This window comes from Neovison vison, chromosome 6 (assembly GCF_020171115.1).
Source record: "Neovison vison isolate M4711 chromosome 6, ASM_NN_V1, whole genome shotgun sequence".
Taxonomy (NCBI): Eukaryota; Metazoa; Chordata; class Mammalia; order Carnivora; family Mustelidae; genus Neogale; species Neogale vison.
In genome coordinates, this window is record NC_058096.1 from 13,303,161 (window position 1) to 13,328,717 (window position 25,557).

General features: G+C 46.5%; 1 protein-coding gene across 3 annotated transcripts in view; it reads left to right on the top strand.

The window, feature by feature from the left end:
- The window catches only part of TIAM1 (TIAM Rac1 associated GEF 1), a 202,566-nt gene extending 189,749 nt beyond the window's left edge, over positions 1 to 12,817 (top strand). For all 3 annotated transcript variants that reach the window (XM_044251032.1, XM_044251033.1, XM_044251034.1), the window contains 5 exons: positions 1,076 to 1,134; positions 1,689 to 1,791; positions 4,118 to 4,205; positions 6,541 to 6,713; positions 10,255 to 12,817. In XM_044251032.1, coding sequence (XP_044106967.1) covers positions 1,076 to 1,134; positions 1,689 to 1,791; positions 4,118 to 4,205; positions 6,541 to 6,713; positions 10,255 to 10,724 — 893 coding nt within the window. In that variant the 3' untranslated portion in view covers positions 10,725 to 12,817. The remainder of the gene's footprint in view (positions 1 to 1,075; positions 1,135 to 1,688; positions 1,792 to 4,117; positions 4,206 to 6,540; positions 6,714 to 10,254) is intronic.
- The last annotated feature ends 12,740 nt before the right edge of the window (positions 12,818 to 25,557 follow it).

Consider the following 25,557-nt stretch of genomic DNA (forward strand, 5'->3'; position numbering starts at 1 on the left):
GCGTGAAGGGCCAGGGTCAGTCCAGACTCAGTGGCTCAAGTTGGTTTCTTCACACCTTCAGGTTCTTTTCTGCAAGGGAGGTGAGAGCCATCCTGTGCCGAGGGGAGGCGGGGAAGCTGACCGATCCTAAAGCAGATGGAAAATGAACCGGACACTTTGGGTTGGTCTCCAGATGGCCTGCCTCCACCCTATCCCAAGGAAGAATTTGCTGAACATTTATTCCCTTTGTAGTTCTGGGTCTGGTACACCAGGCGTGCCCCCTCCAGCTGCCATGGGACTGACGGGGCCCCGGCTCTGCCTTGGGCCGGGGCGTGAAGGGGATTGGAGTCCCTGCCACCCAGAGTCAAGGATGGGCTCGCTCCGCTTCTAGTCCTCCGGGCGCCACTTCTTCCTCCCCTGGAGCAGGGGTCAGAGTCACCGAGTGGTCACCGTGCTTAGCATTGTTCAAGGAATTCTATGGACTGTGCCTAACTATTGTGTCGCCCCCGTCCCCCAAACACTGGGAGAGTAAACTGACCTACTCCCTGTTTCTAAATGGCTTCCTGTGATTCAGTCTGTTTGGAGGAAGGGCACATGCATTCTGCTCCACAAGCCGATTTTTATTTCTTCGGGTCGGAAAGATGAATTCTGTCTCCCAAACTCTGAGCACTCTGTGCGTGTGTGTGTGTGGTATCAGCTTGTTTGGCGTGCGTCTACGTCACCATAGACAACATCGTTGTCCTTGATGCCTGCCTGGTTTCCTCTAGCCGCTGACCTAGCACATCTCTATGAAGTTGTGTATGGCTGGCATTTTTAAACTTGAAATGACACCATAGTTAAACGGCGTTGAATCTGAAAGTTTCCAGGCGGGAGGGTTTTTTCCATTTATTTGGGCTTTCTGTGTTTTTATGGAACCTGGAAAGTGCTGTCTCAGTAGGCTTGGTGAACGGTTGGAAGGTGGGGTCGGCGTGGGCTCGTCTCCCTGCCTTCTCCCGAGCTGTAGTGTCGATAACCCCACATTAGCGGGGTTCAGGGGAAAGCCCCACACATTACGCGCTGTAACCGCCTGTGTTGTTTTTTTTTTTTTTTTCCCCAGTCTTCAAAACTGCTGTGGTCCTTGTATATAAAGACGGCTCCAAACAGAAGAAGAAACTTGTAAGAATCTTACTTCCCCCTTGGATCGAAAGGATCTCCTTTTCTATCCGTGTCTCAGTTCTGCTTGCATAGTGATCATCCTACGCCTTTGCCAGACACCAGCCTCTGAGATTTTTTTGCCTTTTTTTTTTTTTTTAAACTTTTTAAACACATTTGAAGTGTTGCTACGGACTGGAGGAAATTGCCCATCCTGCCTGCTGTCTGGCGGACTCACACTGAAAGCATGAAAGCGAATCGATATCAGGCCTGCCAAGACCAGAACCTTCCTGACACTTGTTTGCTTTATCCATTCTCCTTCCCGGGGTCCCTCTTCTCCTCCTTCCCGTGTCTCTCTTTTACCTGGATCTCCGCGAACTAATTTGCAGACCCTGTGCCTGCTTATCTAAACACTGCCTCTCGCTGTCTGCTGGATGAACCAAAGTGCCATAGGGTTGAGGTCCCCCCCCAGACAAGCATGGGGGTTCCAGCCTCACTGATCTGGGGCGGGGGTGGGGGGACCCAGTCCAGTCCAGAACAGATGGTTCTCAGGCACCTCGTACCTTCTCTTCCTGCAGGTAGGATCTCACAGGCTTTCTATTTATGAGGACTGGGACCCCTTCCGATTTCGGCACATGATCCCCACCGAAGCTCTGCAGGTTCGAGCTTTGGCGAGTGCAGGTAAACCCCGAAATGCGCGTGTCCAACGTGTGTGTGAATTGTTGGTCTGAACCCACGCTCTTGGTCGAACTACCCTACCACTGTTTTCCCTCCTATATTCAACTCTCTTTCCCCCCAGCATCTCCCCTGCCTCTTGCTTACCGAGCCACTTACTAGCTATTTGAATGAATGAATGACCCGAGTGAGTGGATGTGGTGTCTCCAATACCATTCCAAGGAATTCTAGTCATTCTGTTGTATACATTAATACTACATCAACTGGGACGCCTGGGTGGCTCAGTTGGTTAAGCAGCTGCCTTCGGCTCAGGTCATGATCCCAGCGTCCTGGGATCGAGTCCCACATCGGGCTCCTTGCTCGGCAGGGAGCCTGCTTCTCCCTCTGCCTCTGCCTGCCCCTCTGTCTGCCTGTGCTCGCTCTCTCTCCCTCTCTCTCTGACAAAATAAAATCTTAAAAAACAAAAACAAAAACAAAAACTACATCAACCGATGTTGGAGTGGCAGTGAGTCTCGTATTGCTGGAGAGAATCCTGGAGAGCATGAGCAAAGTCCATGTAAAATAAATCACTTACTTTTTTAACCAGGAGACCAGAAAAGGCCACCAAAAGCACGAAAAAGCCATTAAATAAGTATTTGTGTGTGTGTGTGTGTGTGTGTGTGTGAAGCATTACAAATCTTTATGTTAGTCTGGAGGCCTTTGAAATGTCAGGCCTTTTCCTGTGATCCAAATAGCCATAAAGCAAGCTGTCGGACTGCGAGAATATACTTATTACTATAAATTAGATGATGCCTTAAGCTCAAGACCCATGAACGCCAGCAGGGTACCGACCAAGAGCAGGAATATTTTTGTGACTCGGCGGCCCCATTCAGGGCCTAATTAAAGGCCATTGTGGGGAGGAGCTGTCCGCAGTTGCTCGCTCTCCTGAGCACACTCTGGAGGGAGCACCTTGGGGGTCAGGTGGAAACTCTCAGGCCAGCAGCCGTCTGCTTGGCCAGAGAGGCTGTGGAAGGGACCACCACACATACACGGTAGATGCTATTTCTGTATGCTCTCCGGCATCCGATGTGTCCACTGTGTGGCTCATCTTGTCCCCCTTTCTGCGTGTCACCTCGCAGTAGAAAACGTCAAATGCAAAATGCGCTTTGGACAAACGTATTCAGGATGATCGTTCGCCGGAGGTTTCTTCCTGACCGTCCAGTGCGGAGATTTTCCCTGGCGCGTTTTTACATAGCGATTTGATTTTCAAGACCCTGGACCTATTTTGCAATCTTGGGCTGCAGATTACCTAGTTCGTGTTTCCCGGTGCCTGGTTTATAGGATGGGAAGCTTACGTTTATAGCAAACGGCAGGCTTCTCAGCCAGAGATTTTCCCTTCACGGAGGACTGAATACACACAGAATTTAAATTCTCACAAGAAAGCCATCTTTGTGATATGCCATTCCATTCTCACTCTGCTTTTCATTCAAATCAGGCTTAAAACAATCAAGATAAAAGCTTGTTTTAACAGTTATAAGGACCAGCCAACATGTTTCTCGTTATGAGATACATTCCAGTAGATCTGAGAAGTCAGAACGTGCAATTGCTTGATTTTTTTATCTTCGTTTGGGAAGACCGGTAGAAATTTTGGCAGATGAGTCCTGGTTGGGATGAAACAATGTGGGCACAGTGAGGGTTTGTGGCCGGGGCTCTGACCACGGGGAAGGCAGAGACTTCCCCATGTGTGGTCTCGATGTTTGTAGTGATTGTTTCTTTCACAAACACTCTATTCAGGACCTAAAAGAATACGGTACTGCTGCATTGTAAGGCGTAGAGATGAAAGCCAGCTGTTCTCACCTTCTCAGCATCCCGTTTTTGCTTCCCTCAGAATGGGTACCTTGGGGGTGTCGAGAAAGCAAAACCCCATTTGTTTCCAGGACCTGCTTGTTCAGGGCACTAGGCCTGGGGGCTCACAGGGAGGGCTCCCGCCAGGGACATGCGGACCTGCCTCTAGCGTTGGCCTGATCGAATCTGCCTTACGACTACTCGCTCATCTGAAATTGTTCAGCCAAACAGCCTGTGCACTGAAAGGGAGCGGTTCTTGCAAGAGTGTGATGGGCTGATGGCCCTTTCAGACCACCAAGCTGGAGATTTCAGTACCTGGAAATTTTCCTTCACATTAAGCCTTTCACTTTGTCTCTTTAAGATGACAAGGAGGGTAGCAAAGTACCTTTGGCTTTCAGAGGCTCTGCACTCTTGAATCTCACACCGAGGCTTAGAAAATGCTTTTGTAAAAATGAAAATAAATCTCTTTGAGACATGCCCTAATTCATCCTTGTTCTGATTTGTCTAGATGCAGAAGCAAACGCTGTGTGTGAAATTGTCCATGTAAAATCTGAATCTGAAGGCAGGCCGGAGAGGGTCTTCCATCTCTGCTGCAGGTGAGCCTGGGGCCAGGATGGGCTGACTTCGCTGCCCAGACGGGAGGGGTGTGATGGCTCCATGTTCCTCCCCCGCTCCGCGGTCTGTATGTCCCCCTGTACGTCCCTAGATGCTGTGTGCTTTTTCTTGTACATTTCAGAAATGCGATAACACTTAAATAACACTAACATTAAATAACACTAATTAGGGGCATCTGGGTGGCTCCCTCCGTTAGGCATCTATCTGCCTTCGGCTTGGGACATGATCCCAGAGTCCTGGGATGGAGCCCCGCGTCCGTCTCCCTACTCAGCAGGGAGCCTGCTTCCCCCTCCACCCCTCCCCCCCCCATGCTTGCTCTCTCTCTCTCAAATAAATAAATATTCAAAAATAAATAACACCACCTGGACACGTTAAACTGATTTTATCAGAACATAGGCAGTAACCTCATTAACTTCATATCCTTCTAGAAGGAAGTAGGCATTTTCTTGTGCGTGCGAGGTTCGGATGAGGGCTTTTTGCCCATAGTTACATTGGATGAGAAGTAGATTTGAAGGATGTGGCTGTCTTGTACTATTTTGTTTCGGTGCTGAGGTGTGTTTATACTGTAGCATCTCTGAGATGAGGCAGTTGGAGAACGAGTGGGGGACGAGACAAGAGGATGTGGGGTGTACAGGCGCTACCTGGGTCCTGGTCACGTCGAGAAATTTCGGTTGGGGGTTTGCCACAAGCTGCTCAGTTTGACCTACAGATCTCAGGAAGAAGCTGAGCTTAGAATATGGGCTTCTACTGATGACTTCTTTTCCTTTCCTTTCCCCCACCCTGGTCCTTCTCTCTCCTCCTCCTCCTTCATGAGAATTTGAGAATTTTTTTCAAATGCAGCGAGTTCTCCCTCCCACTCTCTCTCTCTCTCTCTCTCTCTCTCTTTTTTTTTTTTTGCCTAACAGTGTCAAAATGAATGGTCCCGATGGCCAGTGTCTGGTGTATTTGGCTTGTCATACAATCTACACTCAGGCTTTAAGCTGATCATGGGTACTCAGTGATTTACTCAGTACCTCCCCAGTACCCCACACCTCGGGTAGTAATATGCTGTAATTTCCCTACAGGGAAATCTGACAGGGTCGGCGCACCTGGGTGGCTCCGTTGGTTAAGCATCTGCCTTTGGCTCACGTCGTGATCTTGGGGTCCTAGGATCGAGTCCCGTGTTGAGCTCCTTGCTCAGTGGGGTGTCCGCTTCTCCCTCTGCCTCTCCCCCTGCTTATGCATGCGCTCTCTCTCACACACACAAATAAATAAATAAAATCTTTTTTAAAAATTTAAAAAAAAAAAAGGAAATCTGATAGAATCAATGTTGTTGGGCTTATTAGCAATATGTTTTCATGTTACTGCTACCGTCATAAGAAGGTCCATGAACCAAGTATGAACTGTGCCCCTTTATGCGTTATGCGTTACTTCATTTAACCTTGGCTTGGGGGAGCCAAGGCTCACGGAGGGGCCTTGGCCTAAAATATTAGAGCAAATGAACTCCGAGTTCAAACTCAGGGAGATCTGACTCCAGAGCCCCTGTATCGTGTATCTGCATCACTTGTCTGTGTCAGTGACACATCAATGAGGAGCAGAATGTGGGAAGCTGCTGGGACTAGAACTCACACTCTTTTCACATGGTCCTCATGTGGTTTGAGCACCATCTTTACCATTGGTGATTTGGTTGGTAAGGTCCGGGGGGACCGCTGGGCCTGTTCCTAGAGAAGCCATGTTCGTCATTGATAAGGAATGCCAGGGAGTGCTTACCTGGGGTAAAGATACCGAGAACTTCATGAGAAAAATGACTCTCACCCCGAAGTACTTTTTTTATTGTGGGAATTAGGACTTGGGAAGGTTGTTCAATTCTCTGCAGTGTCGCTTTAATACTGACTTGGTAAAGTGTGTCATGGGATATTTCGCAGAAGGACAACGTAAGAGGGAACTACAGGTGTTGGTTGGGACATCAGATTTGGGTCCTCGGCAGAGCTGAGAATCCTGTGGTTCAGTTGTCTGCAAAAGCATTTTAGGAAAAAAGGCTTTGCCATAAGGGTCAAGGGCAGAATCTGGCAATGTCCGGGTGTGGGACCCGTCTGCTCATGCATGGGTTGTCTACCCCACATTGGCTGCAGGAGATGAATCAAGGAGCGTGAAGGGAAGGAAGTCCTCGTTCTCTATCACCAGTGAAGAAAAAAGCATAGAAACGAGTTGTGGCCTCATTCTCTATGACCTTTGGCCCTCAAGGATGTTTGTTGGGCTGTACCCGGTGATATCAGAAGTTCCCCGTGTGTTCAGGACTTTGCCCCTAACACGTGTCCATCTTCTTTCTCCTTACAGCTCTCCAGAGAGCCGGAAAGACTTCCTGAAGGCTGTGCATTCAATCCTGCGCGATAAGCACAGAAGACAGCTCCTCAAAACCGAAAGCCTTCCCTCATCGCAGCAATACGTCCCTTTCGGAGGAAAAAGATTGTGTGCGCTCAAAGGGGCCAGGCCGGCCATGAGCCGGGCAGGTACTGTGGGGATTCCGACGTTCAAGATCCCCGTGACCCCCGCTCCACTGTAGAACTCCAGAGAGCTTGACGTTTTCGTCGAGCAAGAATTAGACGTGGCCTTGAGGGGGCTAATGTTGGAGTCCAGCCCTTCCCTGGTGTGAGGTTCCTTGCCCGTGCCTCCTTCCCAGCAGCTCCCTGGGTTTTCTGCCCTTCATTTATGCCTCTTGCCCTCCCTCCAGCTTCCCTCTGCCACCCTCCTCCTTTTGGCTGGGGGCTCCTCTCTCATTCGCCACACCAGGAAGTGAGCGCATTCTCTTCCTGGAGGGCCTCTCTCAGCCTGCTTGGGGAATGGGAGTCGCTGCTTTGCATGGCAGCCATCTTTGTTTAGCGGAAAGCAGTGTGTCATGTCTCCGCAAGGTCGTGGCCCACCATTCTGAGGACGTGGTGGCCTCGTAGTCTGGAAACACGGCATTGCCTGTTCTCAGGAAGGATTCCATGTTTGGTAGACCAGATGACACATCAGATTTTTACCCTTGCCTTAGGCCAGCTACCCAATTTTCAGCTTCATTGTTAGTTTGGGGAAGGCTTGAGCTGCTGCTAGTAAAGGGGAATGTAGAGTTGAAAGGGTCCCAGAGTATATAGTCTCTAAGGACTGGAACTGTCACGGTGGAGTGGGAAGGAAGGAAGACCCATAGTTCCGTCTAGAAACAGCAGTAAAATATATCTAGGAAGAAAGATGTTTTCATAACCTAGATGTATTAATGATATCAAGATATTAATACTTTTATCACTCGTTTCTTAAGAGGCACCCCCCATTTTTCAGGGATGCCAATAAAAGAGGCTTCCTTTGCAATTGCCAAGAAGATTCTGACCTTTCCGCCTATCCTCAGTTGTGTTGAAGGGTCATGGATAGAACTGTGAATGGTTGGAGGTTTTTGTAGACGTAGCCTATATAGCTTGACAAGGGATATTACATTCTTTAAGCACTTAAACTGAACTAATGTTGGGGCTTAGTTATCTTGAACCTGTTCTCCAATCAGTTGATAAATGTTTACTGAAAACCTAGTGCAGTGAACACCCAGCGTTCTGTTGGGTTCTCCAAGGTACCTGAAGCCTCACATACCTCTGTATCCATAGTTTCTCATGGAGGCCTCAGGTTAAGAAAGCTTCGCGGATCCCTTTATAAGCTCAAAACAGAGCGTTTCTCCATAGAATTGTCCCACCTAATCCGTTTACTTGCCCGGGGATGCTTAAATTAGGATTGAGAAGACATGTCCCAACCTTAAGAAACCCGCCTGTCACTGGCCAGGTTTCGATCGTTACTCAAGGACTTAAATTCAGAGCTGCATTTGCTTCGAAACTAAAGCCATTTTAGTCTGTAGGACCCTCAGAAGTTTTCCTGCTGACACCCCTTTGGAAAGAAACCCAAACCACACCTTACTCCATCATGAAAACCAAGAGAAACCCCCCACATCAGCCTGTTGGCTTTGGCTGATTGGAAGATTTTCCACACGATGGCTCATTTTTGGCTGAGGAAAGTCTCTGCTATTCAGCTTTTGAAACTCCTCATTATCAGCGGGTTTTTTACGTTCGATGATTTAAAGATGGTGTGTGAGTGGGTCAGCTAACACTGGCCTGTCAGTTTTAACAGTGCACTGGAGATACTCAGCCCAGAGATGGTCTCCCTGAACCCCAGAAGGCTGGCCGGGTTATTAAGTATCCTTTTAATAAGGGATAAATACTCAGGCTTCATTATGCGTTGTGACGAATACCCATGAAAAGCCCGATATCCTCACACAGGATTCAGTCCTGAAGTACCGCATGTTTGCCGATCACCCAATTAAAATTTCTTTTGTTCCAACATTTTCTTAGGAAAAATTTCAGTTATATACCAGCTGAGAGAATCCTACACATAGAGAACCTACCATCTATTCTGTAGTGGATATTTTTCTGTATGTTCCTTACGTATCTACCCATCTGTCATCCATCAGCTCATGTTTTTGACACAGTCCAAAACTACAGACATCAGCTCATTTTACCCCTAAACACTTCAGCATGAGGATCACGGGCGGATGTTTCCAAGGGCCCAGTTTTGCATTGAGGTAGTTCTAATACAGTGATGGGAGAGAGCCAGTCTCCACTCTGGGGGTTTTGGGATAGAACTGACCGGAATGTCTGCTTCTTCCCAGTAGAGAAGATACAGTGGTTCTTTTTTTTTTTTTTTTTTTTCCCTTTGTTCCATTTTTTCTGGAGACCTTTTTTCAGTTCCCTTCCTTGATCAAAAGGGATGTCCACTTGTTCCGTATTTTATGATGGTAGAGCACCCCGGAACCATGATGTCACCTCAGGGGTCCGAGGCAGAGGATGGCTGGAATGGGAGCCCACGCACGGACCTGGGACCTGCTGGGTTTGATAGTCCCTGGGGGTACCCCTGTCACTGAAGCAGCTTAATGGTTTTCAGGGCTTAAGTTTCAGGAATGCTCCTCCTACTTGGTGTCCAGGCTCTCCCCCTCCATTGGAAACCCCACATTGCATTTTACCTTCTCGGCTGCTTTCTCACACAGCCGCCATTTGACTAGTGAGGGAGAAGCAGCAGCCTTCCCCGTGTGTGTGTGTGTGTGTGTGTGTGTGTGTGTGTGTATGTGTGTGGTGGGAATGTTCATTTGTCTGACTGGGTGGTGTCTTATGTGTTTGGAATAATTCTGGCTTCCTAGAAGGCAGGAGGGTGAAGGAATGAATTCAGAGATTTTTTTCTTAATTTGTAGTCACTTCGTGCAGCACTCTGAGGCTCGGTGGCATGCGTGTCCTCTGTTAGCATTTCTCAGGCCATCCAGGCACTGATATTTTAATTGCTTTGTAGGAGAGAAATCGGTGAGACACAGAAGGCAGTGCAGGGGAACTAGAGCTCCCATTTGTATAGCTTCACCGTGAACGTGGAGCTTTGGCAGAGAGAGGGCAGGGCGGTCGCTGGAGACTAGCTGTCTTGCCCGTAGCTAACTTCCCGTCCTCCAGAAATGGTACATTTGGTTTTCCAGAAAGCAATATAGCTTCTGCTCCCTTGACACATCATGGTGTTGTTTACAAAGACAGTGGAACTGTAGAAGCATTGTCCACCCTTACCAAAGACCCATCCCAGCGAAGTGGCCCTGGGACGGCCCCTGGACGTCCCCAGAGCACCATGCCTTGCGACCTCATCAGGGTTAAGGGCACTAACCAATCCCAAGGTCGGTGGTCTCCTTGGGGACAGCACAGGATAGAGAAATAGATTGTTGCAGAGGGAGGTGAAGACCCTTTTCCCCATAACCAACACCCCTCTCCGTGTCCCCCTGCCCCCCACTCTGCCCTTTGGCCAGTTGCCGTGCCATCCTCCAAGTCCAGACACGCGTGTGAAATAAAGACTCTAAGACAGACTGATGAAATCTGGACTTGAAGCCCTGAACGACATCAAGGCACTAAATGAATCCCATGTAGTTGTTCCTTTGTTTTCTTTGCTGTCTGCATTTCCTCGCAGGTAAAGCATGTGGCGGTTTTATTTTTATATTTTTGTGTGTGTGTGCAGTGTCTGCCCCAAGCAAGTCTCTTGGGAGAAGGAGGCGGCGACTGGCTCGAAACAGGTTTACCATTGACTCTGACGCCATCTCGGCCAGCAGCCCGGAGAAAGAGTCCCAGCAGGCCCCCGGTGGCGGGGACACTGACCGGTGGGTCGAGGAACAGTTTGATCTTGCTCAGTACGAGGAGCAGGATGACATCAAGGAGACAGACATCCTCAGTGACGATGACGAGTTCTGTGAGTCCGTGAAGGGCACCGCAGTGGACACGGACCTCCGGGAGCAGCTTCAGGCTGCTTCCATCAGTCAGCGGGAGAGAGGCCGGAGAGCCCTGGATAGTCACGCGTCCCGCATGACGCAGCTCAAGAAGCAAGCCGCCCTCTCGGGCATCAATGGAGGCCTGGAGAGCCCGGGCGAGGAAGTCATTTGGGTTAGGCGCGAAGACTTTGCCCCATCCAAGAAACGCAACACGGAGATCTGACTGTCCCTTTCCCCCTAGAGAGCGTGTGTAGATACCGCCCCCTGTCCCCGCCCTGCCTCTACTCTGCCCCCCATCCTGTCCCCGCGAGGAGGAGAATGTTCCCTTGGGTCGCACTCTTGCACACATGGCCTTGGCGGCTGACTCTTGTTCCGAAGCCACGAAGCCACCCAACGTCGTCATGTCTAGAGACATCAGAAAGAATTGCTCAGAATCCCAAATAAGCTTGAGTCCTATCTTCTGTATATTACTAAGGGCTTTTATTTATTCTCAACTAATCAGGGCCAGAAGAATTAAAAAAATTAAATTAAAAAAAAAAAAAAAAGATTTTACAGCACTGGAAAGCAAAGGACCCCCCTCCAGGAGTTTAAAATATGTACACAGATTAGTCGAAGAGATAGCACACAAAAATAAAATTAATAAAATTTTAAAAAACTAATAATAATAAAAGTCACACTCTATCTGAAATCAGACCAGGAGCCATCTCTTAGTTGGGGAAACCACCTTCAAACACAAAAACGCCACAGAGCAACTGTACAGCTTCACAGTGTTCTTACTCCTTTTCCCTCTTCAATGTCTGAGAATATCTGTGTATTTTAAGAATGTGTGAGGAGACGGTGGAGATGTATGTTTTGATGAGCTGTTGTTTTTTCTTTCTTCTTTTTTTATTTCTCTCTTCTGTTTTGATCTATGGCTGGTCTTACTCGATGTCCGTGTTGGAAGTTCTAGTTTTGCATAGAGTTTTAAAGACGCCAAACTCTTTAAGAAGAGATCCAAATTTATCACTTGAAAAAAAAAACAAAAAACACTATTTTTTGTATTTTACCTGAGGTGCAGAGGCACAAACAGATGAGAATTTTACAGTGTTAGTGTAACTGAGTCTTTAAAAAAAAAAAAAATGAGGATTTTACCTTTTACAGAGAGAGTGAGGCATGGTGATTTATATTTATATACGAAAGGCCAACAAGATGCTTAGGAGAAATTTTTTTTTTTCCAAGAAGAATATTTCTTTTTGTTCTTTTTTTTTTTTTTTTTTTTTTTTTTTAAATGTTTGAATCTCTATCTGAAATGGGAGCTTGGCTGGGTTAAACATGACACCCGGATGGGCGTGTGTGTGTCTGTTGCACATGGCGGGGGAGGGGAGACTCCTTCTCAAGGGGTTGCCATGGTGATCATTGGTTTTCCCATTAAAGTTGCATCTTCATCCATAGATTACCTATCCCTTCCCTGACAGTCCATACCAAACCTCTTAACAAAACAGCCTCTTCAAAACCATCCTTTGTGTTTCCTACTTTCTACCTGCCAACGAAACAGGGTAAACATGCTAAAAATCTCACATTCTAAACATATTTCCAAATAGGAAGAACAAAAACAAGTTAAAGCACTTTCGATTTTTTTTTTTTGAACGGTTTATAGCTTTTTTTTTTTTTCTTCCAATTTCACAATGTCCACTTCCTAAGAAGGGTTTAAATAATATGAAAACTTTCTTTTTGGGGAAAATATCTATTTGGTGTTTGACACATCAGTAGGTACTTTAAAGACCTGAATTTTATAGTAGCTTTAGGAATTATATTTTATAAAAATCAGTTATGAATTTATATTTCCAGACAATAGAGAGTTCAGAACATCATGCTTCTATGCCCCTGCTTGCTTTACCCGCTCTCCTACCTGATATCCCTCCCCTTTTTGGGTTTCCAGGGCTTTGAGCTTGATCTTTTGAAAGTTTTATTCTATTAAATTTTTGCTATATCTTCTGATTTTCTTAAAAAGCTTTAGAATGATTTCTATACCCTTTGTACCACTGCATTGTTCCATACCTCCAGTTCGATGGTGTCCGGATGGAAAACTGAAGCGAAGACTTCTGATAAGTCACACTTAACTAATCCCAGTGCAACACTTCCGTCTGAAAAATGCTGGAAAGTCTGGTGCTTGGAGAGGGTGCCATTGTGTCTCTTGTACATAAGGTCACGACGTGTCTATGTCAAAAGTTCTTATATATTTCTTTTATAAGCTGAAAGAAGGTCTATTTTTATGTTTTTAGGTCTACGAATGGAACGTTGTAAATGCCTGTCAAACAATAAAAATACTGAAAAGTATCTGGACAGTCCTGTGCCTTTTTGGACGGGAGGATGGATATGGACCATTGGCGGGAAGGAGTTCTGTGAGAGGAAATTCTTGGGAATGCCTGTTTTGTTTTGTTTTCTTTCTCTAGATGATCATGAGCATCAAGGAAAAGCCGACTTGGTAGAGCGTAAAGATTTTGTTATTTTTTTTTCCAAATTGAGGTATAATTGACCTGTACTATTATATTAGTTTCAGGAGGACGACATAATGATCCGCTGTTTGTATATAGTGCACAAGGGCCCCCCAGGCGTCCTCTGAACGTCTGTCCCCACCCAGAGCTCTAAAGTTTTTTTTTCTTGTGATGAGAACCTTCAGAATCTGCTCTCCCTGCTGCTTTCCAGTATGTGTTACAATGTTTTCACTGCAGTCTCCATGATGTGAATGACTTCCCCAGGACTTTGCAGTTTGTAACTGGAAATTGGTACCTTTTGACCCCTGTGGCCCCTTCTGTCCCATCTCTGGCAACCACCAGCCTGTTCTCTGTGTCCAGGAGCTTGGTTTTTGTTGGTTTGGGTTTGGGGAGTTGTTTTTCGATTCTCCATATAAGTGAGGTCCTATGGCATTTATCCCTTTTTGTCTGTAGAGCTTGAAGTTTTTTGTTTCTGTTTGTTTGTTTGTTTTAAGATTTTATTTATTTGTTGGGACGCCTGGGTGGCGCAGTTGGTTGGACGACTGCCATCAGCTCAGGGCGTGATCCTGGAGTCCCGGGATCGAGTCCCACATCAGGCTCCCAGCTCCATGGGGAGTCTGCTTTGCTCTCTGACCTTCTCCTCGCTCGTGCTCTCTCTCACTGTCTCTCTCTCTCAAATAAATAAAATAAAATCTTAAAAAAAAATTTTTTATTTATTTGTGAGAGAGAGCAGAAGGCAGGGAAGGGCGGGGGAAAGAGGCAGAGGGAGAAGGAGAAGCAGAGAGCTCGGTGCAGGACTGGATCCCAGGACCCTGGGATCATGATCTGAGCAAAGGCAGACACCCAACTGACTGAGCCCCCAGGTACCCTGAGCTTGAAGTTTTAACAACAACAACAACAACAGCATCTTGGTCCTTTCTCTTTTTCTTTTTTTTTTTTTTTAAGATTTATTTACTTATTTTTAGAGAGAAAGAGAGTGAGCAAGGGGAGGGGCAGAGGGAGAAGGAGAGAGCACAACTTGACCCGACTCCCTGCTGAGTGCTTACTTAGCCCAACAGGAGGCTCAATCCCACAACCCCGAGATCATGACCTGAGCCAGAATCAAGAGTCAGAGACTCAGCCGACTGAGCCACCAGACGCCCCAGCATCTTGGTCTACTGATTGGAAGACTAGGAAGTGGCACATATACATATGTCTATATCCACACTGATCACTTTCCCAGTGCCCTGTGCCCCCGCCCCCCCCCCCAGGGGCAGGCTGAGAGGTGCCTGGGGAAGTACGGGGGCGGAGGGCAGAGCTGGGACTGGCCTGGGTGGGGGAGCTCTTGAGCCCATGGTCTGGCACCCCATTTGTCACTGGGGGTCTGCTGTCTGGGTCTTCACGGAATCAACAAACGTAAATGCGGTCTTGGGCTTTACCTTCCCTTTCAGGGTCTTGATCTCTCAGTCCCTTATGAACCTTACCCAGTCAGTTCACCCCACCGGCCCCTGCCCTCCAGGTGAACATGTGTTCTCCTGCCTGCCCGTGTGAGCTAGAAAGCTTCCCGCAGCAGCCGGTGAGCACCTGCTCGCCGTGTGGTCCGTGGACCAGCAGCGCCGGCCTGGAACCACGGGAGCTTGCGAGCCCTGCAGAAACTACCCCACCCAGACCTACCGAACCAGAACGTGCGTTGTAACACGATCCCAGGTGAGGGAGCCCCAAACGGGGCTCAATCCCAGGACCCAGAGACCCATGACCCCAGCGGAAGACAGACGCTTAATGACTGAGCCACCCAGCCTCTCCGGCCACATAGCTTTCACAAAACATTTACAAGAGTACCTGATTCCATCAACCAAAAGATTTCATTTTTATAAAGACAAGATGAAAAGGAAACTAGCGCTCAGCGTGGTCTCGCCGTGAAGCCTCGTGCGGCTTCACCTGCCCCGGAAACCACACTCAGCATCTTGGCACCAAACCCTAGAGCTTTGAACTGTGGGAGCGCCATGCTTCATCTTGATTTATTGTGGGCGTCTGTTAGCAAGATGCATCCTATGGTAATCAGAAAGACTCAGATTTTCCCTTATGAATTCATGGTAAGTGCTTCTTTGCGTTCCTACCTTTCAGCTTAAGAAAGCTTTCGCAGGAAAGCTCTGCTTGCAGAGAGCAAGGGAAACCTGCATGTACAATTTAAGACACAGAACCGTTTCTTTTTTAAAAAAGATATTATTTATTTATTAGAGAGAAGGAGCACGGGCAGGGGAAGAGACAGAGAGAGACAAGCAGACTCCCCGCTGAGCAGGGTTTTCCCCCCAATCCCCACATCCCCCCATCCACCCCACCCCCACTCTGTGACATGGAGCTCAATCCCAGGACCTTGAGGCCATGACCTGAGCCGAGAGGGCTGTATGGGAGAGGGTGGGAGGTGAGGGCTATGTGTGCAGGGTGTGTTGGGGGCTGTGTGTGAGTCTGGGGCTGTGGGGGGAGTGGGGGGCTATGTGTGGGGGTTCATGTGTGGGTTTGTGTGAGTGTGGGAGGGTATGGGACCGAGGAGGGTATGTGAGAGGGTCTGTGTAGGGGGGCCTACATGTGTAGGTGGGGAGGCTCTGTGTATGGTTGTCTTGAGGGGCAAGGGGAACAGTGGAAACAAGGTCTTAATTTTTTCCAGACTCTGTTGACACCCAACTTTTACCTGAGTCTTATAGGCAATTCTGCTTTCCAGCTTGGCGCAAACCTATTCCGGCGTAGGAAATCCCTGTAACAATCCCTCAGAAGACAGGAAGTGGGCAGATAGGGAAAAGAGAGAAATGAAAATACAGGGAGAAAAAATCTTTTAAATACTCAAAAATTTCACCCACTGATTCATAAAATCGCGGCATCCTAGGCTTTTCTAAAAGATGTCGGTGTCTGAAGAAAGAACCAAGAATATTCAAAACACAAATCATGACCGTGTAGGATTCAGTGAAGAGGATGGAGCTGTTGGGAAGGGACTGTCTGCTTGCTGAAGCCGTGTCAGAACCCCCCAGACACATCCCTGGGATCACTTTGTTTCCGTCGTCCTCCTACACCGACAATGGATTATTCTGGTCTTTTCTGTCCTTCCTGTGTAGATGCAAATAAGTTGTCCTCTGTCAGAAGGCAGTGTCTCATCACCCATGTCCACGCCTCAACCACGTGCTCGGTGTAAAGGGATAAATCAGACAAATCTGCAGATCTCCTTGTCCGAGCTGTCCAGAGCAGACTCTTCTACGGGCTGCTGGTCCCTACCTTGCTGTCTAGAGCCGGGAATATTAGCCAGGCGCACACCTAGCGCTGTCCAGAGAGCCCGCTGCTCTCCGACCGAAGAGGCATGACGCTTTCCGGAATTCCCTTAACATTTTAAAAATTGGGATCCAAAAAAATAATAATAATAATAATAATAAAATAAAATAAAAATTGGGATCCGCTAGGGAACATCCTCTGTTAGAAGAGAATCCCAGGGGCGCCTGGGTGGCTCATGGGTTAAGCCTCTGCTTTCGGCTCAGGTCATGATCTCGAGCCCATGATCTCCGGGTCCTGGGATCGAGCCCCACATCGGGCTCTCTGCTCAGCAGGGAGTCTGCTTCCCCCACCCCCAGCCCCGCCTGCCTCTCTGCCTACTTGTGATCTATCTCTGCCAAATAAATAAATAAAATCTTAAAAAAAAAAAAAAAGAAAGAAAGAAGGAAAAAGAAAAGAATTCCATTTTCCATGTTCTTCCAACACGCTGCACACCCAGGTCAAGCAAAGTCGGCTTTTCACCAGTGGGACCCTCGCAGCGTGGCCGCCATCTGTCTGAGCCCCAGCCCCACGGTCTGAGGCTTCGGGACTTGGCGCATTTTCCTGGAAGCCACAGGGGGCTTCCTGAGCTCTCCCCAAGAGCCCCTTGGTCTCCGAGTTCTGAGTCTCTGTCTTAAACAGGACGTCCTGTGTTCTACTGGGCTTGGCTCTGGGCTTGTGTTTTGTGCCTGGTGTTTTGTGCTTTAGGTATTAATGGTTGGTTGATTATAACCTTTCACTTTTTTTCTTTTTAAAGATTTATTTATTCATTTGAGAGAGAGAGAGAGAGGAAGAGAGACTATGAGCGGGGGTGGGGATGGGGGCAGGGGCAGAGGAAGAGTGAGAGCAGCTCAAGCAGACTCCAGAGCACGGAGCCCGACGTGGGGCTCGATCCCAGGACCCTGAGATCACGACCTGAACCAAAATGAAGAATGAGACACCTAACCCCCTGAGCCACCCAAGCGCCCCATAATTCCTTCACTTTCAATCAGGATGTTGACATTTTGGCTCATGTCCTTCCTGGCCCGTTCCTCAAATACATGTGTGGGTGTACATGTGTGTGCAAACACACACACACTTATAGACTGGGTTCATGCTATTTTATTGGCACATACTTTGTTTTTAAGTTTTTTTTTTTTCTTTTTAAGATTGTATTCATTTATTTGACAGACAGAGATCACAAGTAGGCAGAGAGGCAGGCAGAGAGAGAGAGAGGGAGAAGCAGGCTCCCCGCTGAGCACAGAGTCCAATGCAGGGCTCGATCCCAGGACCCTGAGATCATGACCTGAGCTGAAGGCAGAGGCTTTAACCCACTGAGCCAGGTGCCCTGACACATACTTTTTTATGAACCTGATTTTTACCCTCAGTGCTACAAATTGTGGCCATTTGCCCAAGACACTATATAGACATATATAGGTTTACATGATTCTGAGCCATTATTACATAGTAATCCATTTTATTTCTATTTTTAAACTTTTTATTTAAATTCAATGTCATCCATTTTAATGGGTAGACTACAAATTGCCATTTTTTATATATTCCATTCCCTGCTGATGGTCATTAAGGATTCTGGTTTTTATTATAAAAAAAAATACTGTGAAGATCTGTATTACACATTCTTTGAACATGGGTCTCTTAGAGTATGACCATAAAAACAGCTTTAAGTATATCGATACACATTTTAAATGATTCTGATGTACATTTCTACATCGTAGGGGCCGTATCCTGTATTGTCTGGCTTCTGGTAAGGGTCAGGATCCAATTCCAATCCCCTGTCTGGTATCTTCACTTTTTCTGCCCCCACCCCTTTTTAAAGATTTATTTATTTGAGAGAGAGAGTGTGTGTGTGGTGGGCGGAGGGAGAGGGAGAGAATCTTAAGCAGACTCCCTGCTGAGCACAGAGCCTGACATGGGGCTCTATCTCACCACCCCGAGATCACAACCTGAGCTGAAATCAAGAGTCAGGTGTTTAGCCGACTGAGCCGCGCAGGGACCTCTGGTTGTCTTCACTTGGCCTTCACAGAAATGCCTGTGGCCATGGAGACTGGCATTTTTACCTGCATTTGTATTTGGGATTCTTGGGCCAGATAAGGCTATTGAGCTGGGCCTCCTCCCAGTCTTGTCCTCCATTCTACCCTCAGTTTTGCTGGAGCATTTGGCCATGCTCAGGATTCGGGACTTCACATACCGTAAGCAGAACATCCCTGCACAATCTCCCTTTCAGAACTCCAGGATTTTAAATAGCCTGACTCCTTACGTGCTGCTTCTGGTTTCAGCCCCAGATTTAAATGAGGGCTAAGCTCTTACTGATTTGAGTGGTCAAATCAGTTTCGAATCACAGACATGTTTGGGCAATCCACTTCTCTTCCCAGTGCGCTCTTATACCTAACGAATAAAGTGGCCTTTTGAAACAAAAATAAACATTGATAGATTCTTTTATTTTTATGTTTATCTTTTTGCAAAAAAAATCAGAGAAAGTCAAGGTGGGGACAAGTAGTTGGGATGAAATTTATGTTTGAAACAAATCTTGACGTCTTTTATTAAAAGCCGTTATGGAAAAGAAAGATTTTTGTAGAACAGAGAGAGGGACAGTGATTGGTGGGTTTTCAGTAAACTCTTAAAGTCTCAGGGAGTTTCTCAGCACGAGTGAGAGGAAGACGAACCAGACTCACAGAGTCATGATCCTTGAGCCAAAATGTGACTCTGCAGGAGGCTCACGACACAGATGGTGTAAGAGGAACCCACCTCCCAGTTTCTTTCCTCACCTTCGTCTGCCTGGGAACGTGCTTATAAGTAAGTTTTCTCCCACCTCTGGCGGAATCCTCTCCCTCTCTCTGGAAGACAGACAGACTCTTCTCATCCATCCCAGAGCGCACTAAGGTGCACGAACCTCAGGGACCTCAATAGCCACAGAAAAATAATCCCCGGAGAAAGCGAATGACTCTACAGACCCGGAAGCTAGTCCTTCCACAAGTCAGCGGGTTTTAAATTTGCTTTCAATCAACTTGGAGGGGGACCGCGTCAAGTTGTCCGGTGATTAATCATCGCAAACAATGATCGATGATATCCCTGATTTTTGGCGCAGGACTCAAAAGATGGAGGAATTGCGTGGGAGAGCCATAATGGAGCTACACTCTCTCCCATCCAGTCCAAACAGGGCTTCTCTGTCTTGCATCTTTGAAAATGAAAACAGAAATAAGAAAGTGCTGAAGTCTATGGGCAGCTAAAACTAGGATCCCTTCTGGATACATGAACCAATGGAGCAAAGGACCCAAACACTTCCGTGTCATTAGCAGGTCATTTCCGGTGAGATGGTACCTCTCGCCTCTAATAATTTTTTATCTATGTATTTTTTCATGTTGATCAATTGTACCAGTAACAATCATAATCCTAACTCAGTCCAAAAGTGGCTTTTAAATAAACAGTTGGAGCTTTATGATCATAGGAAACGCTAAAACTTTTTTTAAAAAGGATTTTATTGTATTGAGAGAGAGAGAGAGAGAGAGCACATGAGCAGGGGGGAGGGAGAGGGAGAGGCAGGCTCCCCGAGCCACAGGGAGACTGACATGGGGCTCCATCCCAGGACCCTGAGCTCATGACCTGAGCTGAAGGCAGATGCTTAACTGACAGAGCCACCCAGGTACTCCGGAAATGCCAAAACTTTTAACAAATTTATGTAAATATTTTTATTATAAAGCAGAATATTAGGATGATGGGGATTATAAAAATAAATCTAAAGGAAAAGAATGAAGTGAAAATTTTGAGTTGTAAAATGTATTTTTAGGGGCACCTGGGGGGCTCAGTCGCTTAAGTGTCTGCCTTTGACTCAGGTCATGATCCCAAGGTCCTGGGATGGAGTCCTGCGTGGGGCTCCCTGCTCGGGGGTGAGGGGAGTCTGCTTCTCTCTCTGCTCCTCCCCCTGCTCTTATTTTCTTCTGCTCATTTACAAAGATAACTTAGAAGAGCCGGTGTGGTTTTATTTACAAAGACCTGTCTTATGAAGGCAGCTGGTCCGAGAGAATTTCTCGTGTTTTCAATTATACATTCTAGCCGTGTATCCCCAGTCCTGGGAGCAGAGTCACTAGACTGCCGTGTCCCTCTAGAGGAGCTGGGATGGGGTGGACTCCGTCCCTGCCACAGGTCTTGTTTTCATAAGTGAATAAACAGCAACGGCTTTCTTCAAGGAAATGTCCCCGCTGGACCTTCGTGGACGTATGTGTAAGAAATTTTGACATTATAAAAATAAATTTCCCTTGGGGAAGTGGTAGCAAAGCACACATGTCATGTTGGAAAAGCCCAAGTTGTTTGTCAGGCTCTGGACAGGCAAACCATTCTGTTTTATTGCTTCCCTGAGAACTAGATGAGAGACAAGGAATTGGCCAGGGGTCGGCGTTCCAAGAAGGAGAGGGATGTTTTAAAAAATGACTTTTAAGGGGCACCTGGGTGGCTCACTGGGTTAAAGTCTCTGCCTTTGGCTCAGGTCATGATCCCAGGGTCCTGGGATGGAGCCCTGCATCAGGCTCTCTGCTCAGCGGGGAGCCTGCTTCCTCCTCTCTCTCTCTGCCTGTCTCTCTGCCTACTTGTGATCTCTATCAAATAAATAAATAAAATCTTTTTTAAAAAATGACTTTTAAAATTGAGGTGTGACCTATGTATGTACATGGGGCTCCTGGGTGGCTTAGTCAGTTGAGTGTCTACCTTCGGCTCAGGTCATGATCCCTGGGTCCTCGGATTCCAATCCTCCAAGGAAAGCAAGGCAGGTGCCTCCAAGCAAGGTGGCAGGTTGCTCAGCAGGGAGCTGAATACCTTGGTGAGTGTTCCAAGTGCACACCCCGTATAAACACCACTCAGAGTAGGGTTTTGAACACTCCCAGCTCCCCATAAGAGGCCCCGTACCTCTGCCAGTCAATACCCAAACCGTTCCCCAGGTCACTAACACAACCTCCATTATTGCTATGGGCAGAACGTTCGTGTTCCCCTCCTCGCTGAGGGCTTAAGCCCCAGGGTGATGGTCCTAGGAGGTGTGCCTTCAGGCAGTGACGAGGTTAGGAGGGAGGGGCCCTCATGAGGAGGATTAGTGCCCATAAGAGAAAGGGTGACCTGGTTTCTCTCCAGCCTTTGAGGACACAGTAAGAAGGTGGCCATCAGCAAACCAGGAAGGGGGCTTTCACCAGGCACCAAAACTTCTGTCACCTTAATCTCGGGCTTCCTAGCCTCCAGAACTGTGAGAAGTAATAAATAAATAAATTTCTATATTTTGTGTTGCAGCTATAGCTAACGAGACTGTATTGTATATTTGAAGATCCTAAGAGAAAGATTGGAACTATGAGAAGGATGGATATTAACTAAACTCACTACCATTATCCATAAAATATACATGTAGCAAATCATTCTATTGCACATATTAAACAATGTCATATGACAATTATATAGCAATAAAACTAAGGATAGAAGAATTTTACATAATTTTCCCATGTTAGGAAATAGTCTCCTTTTAATCTTCTCCATTCATTAAAACAATGTAAAAACTACAAAAAAAAATTCTCTTGTTTAAACTACCTGAAAAAATAAGCCATCTCATCTATGATATTTTGTTGTAGCTTTGCATGGGCTAAGACAGTCATTACCAACTCGCTCAGCTCACTTTTGAACTTGACATAAATGGGATTGGGAGGTATGCACTCTTTCATGGCCGGCTTCTTTCACTCCCAAATCTGAGATTCCTCTGCACATTCTAGTAGTACATTATTTTTGTTGTTGTATTTTTTGTATGAATAATGCAAAATTTGCCTATCCATTGGATGATGGGTCTTTAAACAGGCTGCCCAAGGGAGGGGATGGCTCTCACCATCATGGCTACAAAGTGACTAATGGGACCAGACGCTGTTGTTTGCCTGGGAAAATTTATTCATTTATTCAACAAATACGTATGAGCACCTGCTCTGTGTATGACGCCCCAGGCATCATGTTCTGTGTGCTGGAGGTATCAAGGGGGCTCACGAAAGAAGTCCTTATCTTCATGGAGCTGACGTCATAGAGGGAAGGGAAGGGTCTATCTGCTGAGCCTCACCTATGCCAAACCAGTCTTGGTGGTGGATGGAGACTGCAGGAGAGGGCTTCCCCGGGAAGGCTGACATTTTCCAGGATTAGTGCCGTGGGGACTTCCTCGAGGGGAGAAAGCCACCTCCCCAAAGTCAGGAGTGATGCCCCGAAAGCCACACAGAGAGCCCATTCTGAAGAGCCTTCCTCCTCCTTTCATAGATGCAGACTGAAAAGCAGCCCAGCTCGAACAGGAGCTGGACTTTCCATCCATCCTGGCAGCTGGATCAAGTCGGGGAGAGTTTGATCTCTATACTATTCCGAGTATAGACAACGTTGGCTCCCCAGGGCCAAGAGCTGGAGACAATTCCCAGGATATTTTCAGATGGGGTCCCAGGCCAGATCTATGCAAAGGTCAAAACAGAACACAGACAGGGGTTTGAAAATCAGTCTTTGTAGTTTTATTTTTAACTTCCCTATTTGTTATTTTTATTTTCTCTTTCCCCGTAGAAATTTTAACAGCAGCAGCAACAATAAAAGCTCATTTTCACTTGATTTCTGGGGCAGCAAGAGAGTGAGGAAGAGTTACATGATGACAAGCGTCTGATCGGTAATACCTAAGAACTGAACGTGGGACGCGGCCGCAATGAAGACGACAGTCAAGTGGGCAGAATCCCTGGGCCCTTTGGAAGGAGTCAGTGGTGATGCCCAAACACTGACCAGACTCAGCAGGTGGAAGCCCCCCGCCCCCACCATCCCCATCGTGCTCTGTGGGTCACTTACACTTGGGGGTTCCCCTAATTCTGGAAGAGGCTGGCCCTTCCTGCAAGGGAAGCACGTGATGGCTTAATGCGCACGCAGACATCTTCTGATGGTAACAAGGAGACAAGTAATTGGAAAACCTTAATGCATCAGCAGTTCTCAACCCCGAGGAGCTCTGAAAATACGATGATGACTGGACCCACTGCAGACCCAAGAATCACAATCTCCAGGTTAGCATCTGTGTATTTTTTTTAATGCTAGACTGTATGGAGCCCGGCTTTTATTCACTTCATGTGAGTGAACAGAGAAGCCCAGGGCTTTTTTTCAATTTTTAAAAAGCCTAATGAAATGATCCATCCACCTTCAAATAGGGTCTGAGACAGACTTAAACGCTACATGTCCTGACTCATAACTGTACTCACAGTTACTAGTGAGCAATCACGCTTACACACATGCCGGGCAGAATGATGGGTGTATTTCTCTACCTGAGATACATATTTATAAAATCATACATATTGATTAACAAAACCCTCCTTGTTGGCCAAAGAAAATCCTTTGAATTCTGAGGTGTCCCCAGTAAGGACAGAGACACAAAGTGGGGACAGTATTCGTGAGAGGGAAGTTTGAATTCATATTTAAACCCCATAGCACATGACGGAACAGGTTAGTAAATTAAGAAACATAGAATCTGGCTCTTTGGTTCTGTTTCTGTATTTTCCGTAGAAAGGATGCCCACACCCTACCCCGCCCACAACCAGGGAGACCCTCCTAAAAGCCAACCAGCAGAAGAGACACCCAGAACTGGAAGACCCTCAAAGCCAGACCATCAAGTGTTGAAGACAGGATACCTGTAGGCAAAGAGAACTGGTTAAGTATCACTTGGTAGAGCATTACTCTCTCGGGTGTCCATCTCACATCCCCCCTGGAAAAATGAGAGACGGGGCCCAATAGTAACTATTATAACCCCACTATGGACTGAAGCTCTAGGTAATACTATCTAATCTATTTCTAAATTATTTCTTATATAAAACTTTGCTTTTAGGAAACAGGTGTTCGACATTCTCACCCAAGCAAACAGCCGTGTGTACATGTTACAGGACTTACACTAGCAGCAAATACATAGATGAGAGACCGAGGTATGGAAGAGTTAAATAAATGGTTCATACTAGAGAATTTTACCAGCAGTTAAAAAAAAATAGGGTAGCAATACCTGCATTGACTTGAGTTTATTTGAAAGCATCCAGGCGATTCTAACGTGCGCGTAGAGCTGTGAACTACAGCACGCCTTCAATCACAGGCCATGCTTTTCTGGCTTTCTGTCTTGTAATTGGACTGAAAACTACTGGATCTAATTTAGCTTGGAAATTTGAAAGTCCATACATCTAATTAACATTTATGGAGCACCTATGATATGATGAGAGATTGGGGGACCGAGGCAGATAACCGTAATTCTCGACCCATGAAACTCACAATTTGGCAAAATGAGTGCCTGAAAAGCCCTGATACACACATTGTATAGAATTTCTGTTTACGGAGAACTGTTTTTCTTCCTTCCCATGTGCTTCCTGAGAAGGAGCTCGGTATTTGAGACAGGTATAGGGAAGCTTCATGCCACATGAAGATGTTCAAGGATGTGAAATCTAAAAATCCCCTCATTGTTGGAAATACAATTCACTTGAATTTTTGTGTATTTATTTTTTAAAATTTATTAAATTAATGTAAGTTCAAATGCATATGATTTTATTTATGTTAAGATACATAAACACTAAATTAAAATAAAGGGAAACTCACTGAGTTGTCCCATTAGCTCATTTCTGTTCCTTCAGTCTGAAAAATGACTGGGCGAGGGCAGCTACACACAGTAAGTCTGTTTTGTCTAGACATAACCATTGCTTCCACGGGGTACTGCCTTCCATTTACTCTGGCTTTCTATGTATATGCATATCTATGTAATACATGGATATAAATATATCCATATTTAAAGGCAGTCATATTGTACCTTACCGTACTGTGATCTGCTGAATTTCACTTACACGTAATGAACAGCTCCCCGTGCCATTAAGCATCCTTTAAAAACAGTTTCTTTTCTTTTCTTTTTGTAGATTTTATTTATTTATTTCAGACAGACACAGAGAGAGAGCGAGAGCGAGCACAAGCGGCGGGAGGGGCAGAGGGAGAAAAGCAGACTCCCTGCTGAGCGGGAAGCCCAACTTGGAGCTCGATCCCAGGATCCCAGGATTATATGACCTGAGCCTAATTTAGATGCCTTAACCAATCTAGACACCCAGGCATCCCTTTATTAATAGTTCCTAATGGTTACCAAGATTTCATTTCAGTGGCCACATTGTAGACTTTTAAATACTTGGACAAATGAGGGTCTCAACTTCAATTTGAGAATTTTGGATGTTTGGATTATTTACTCTTTTGGCTAATTATACATAAAATACTGCCAAGCTACCCTTCACCTCTAAATGAGTTTCACTGAGCATTTGCTACCTCATACCCTCT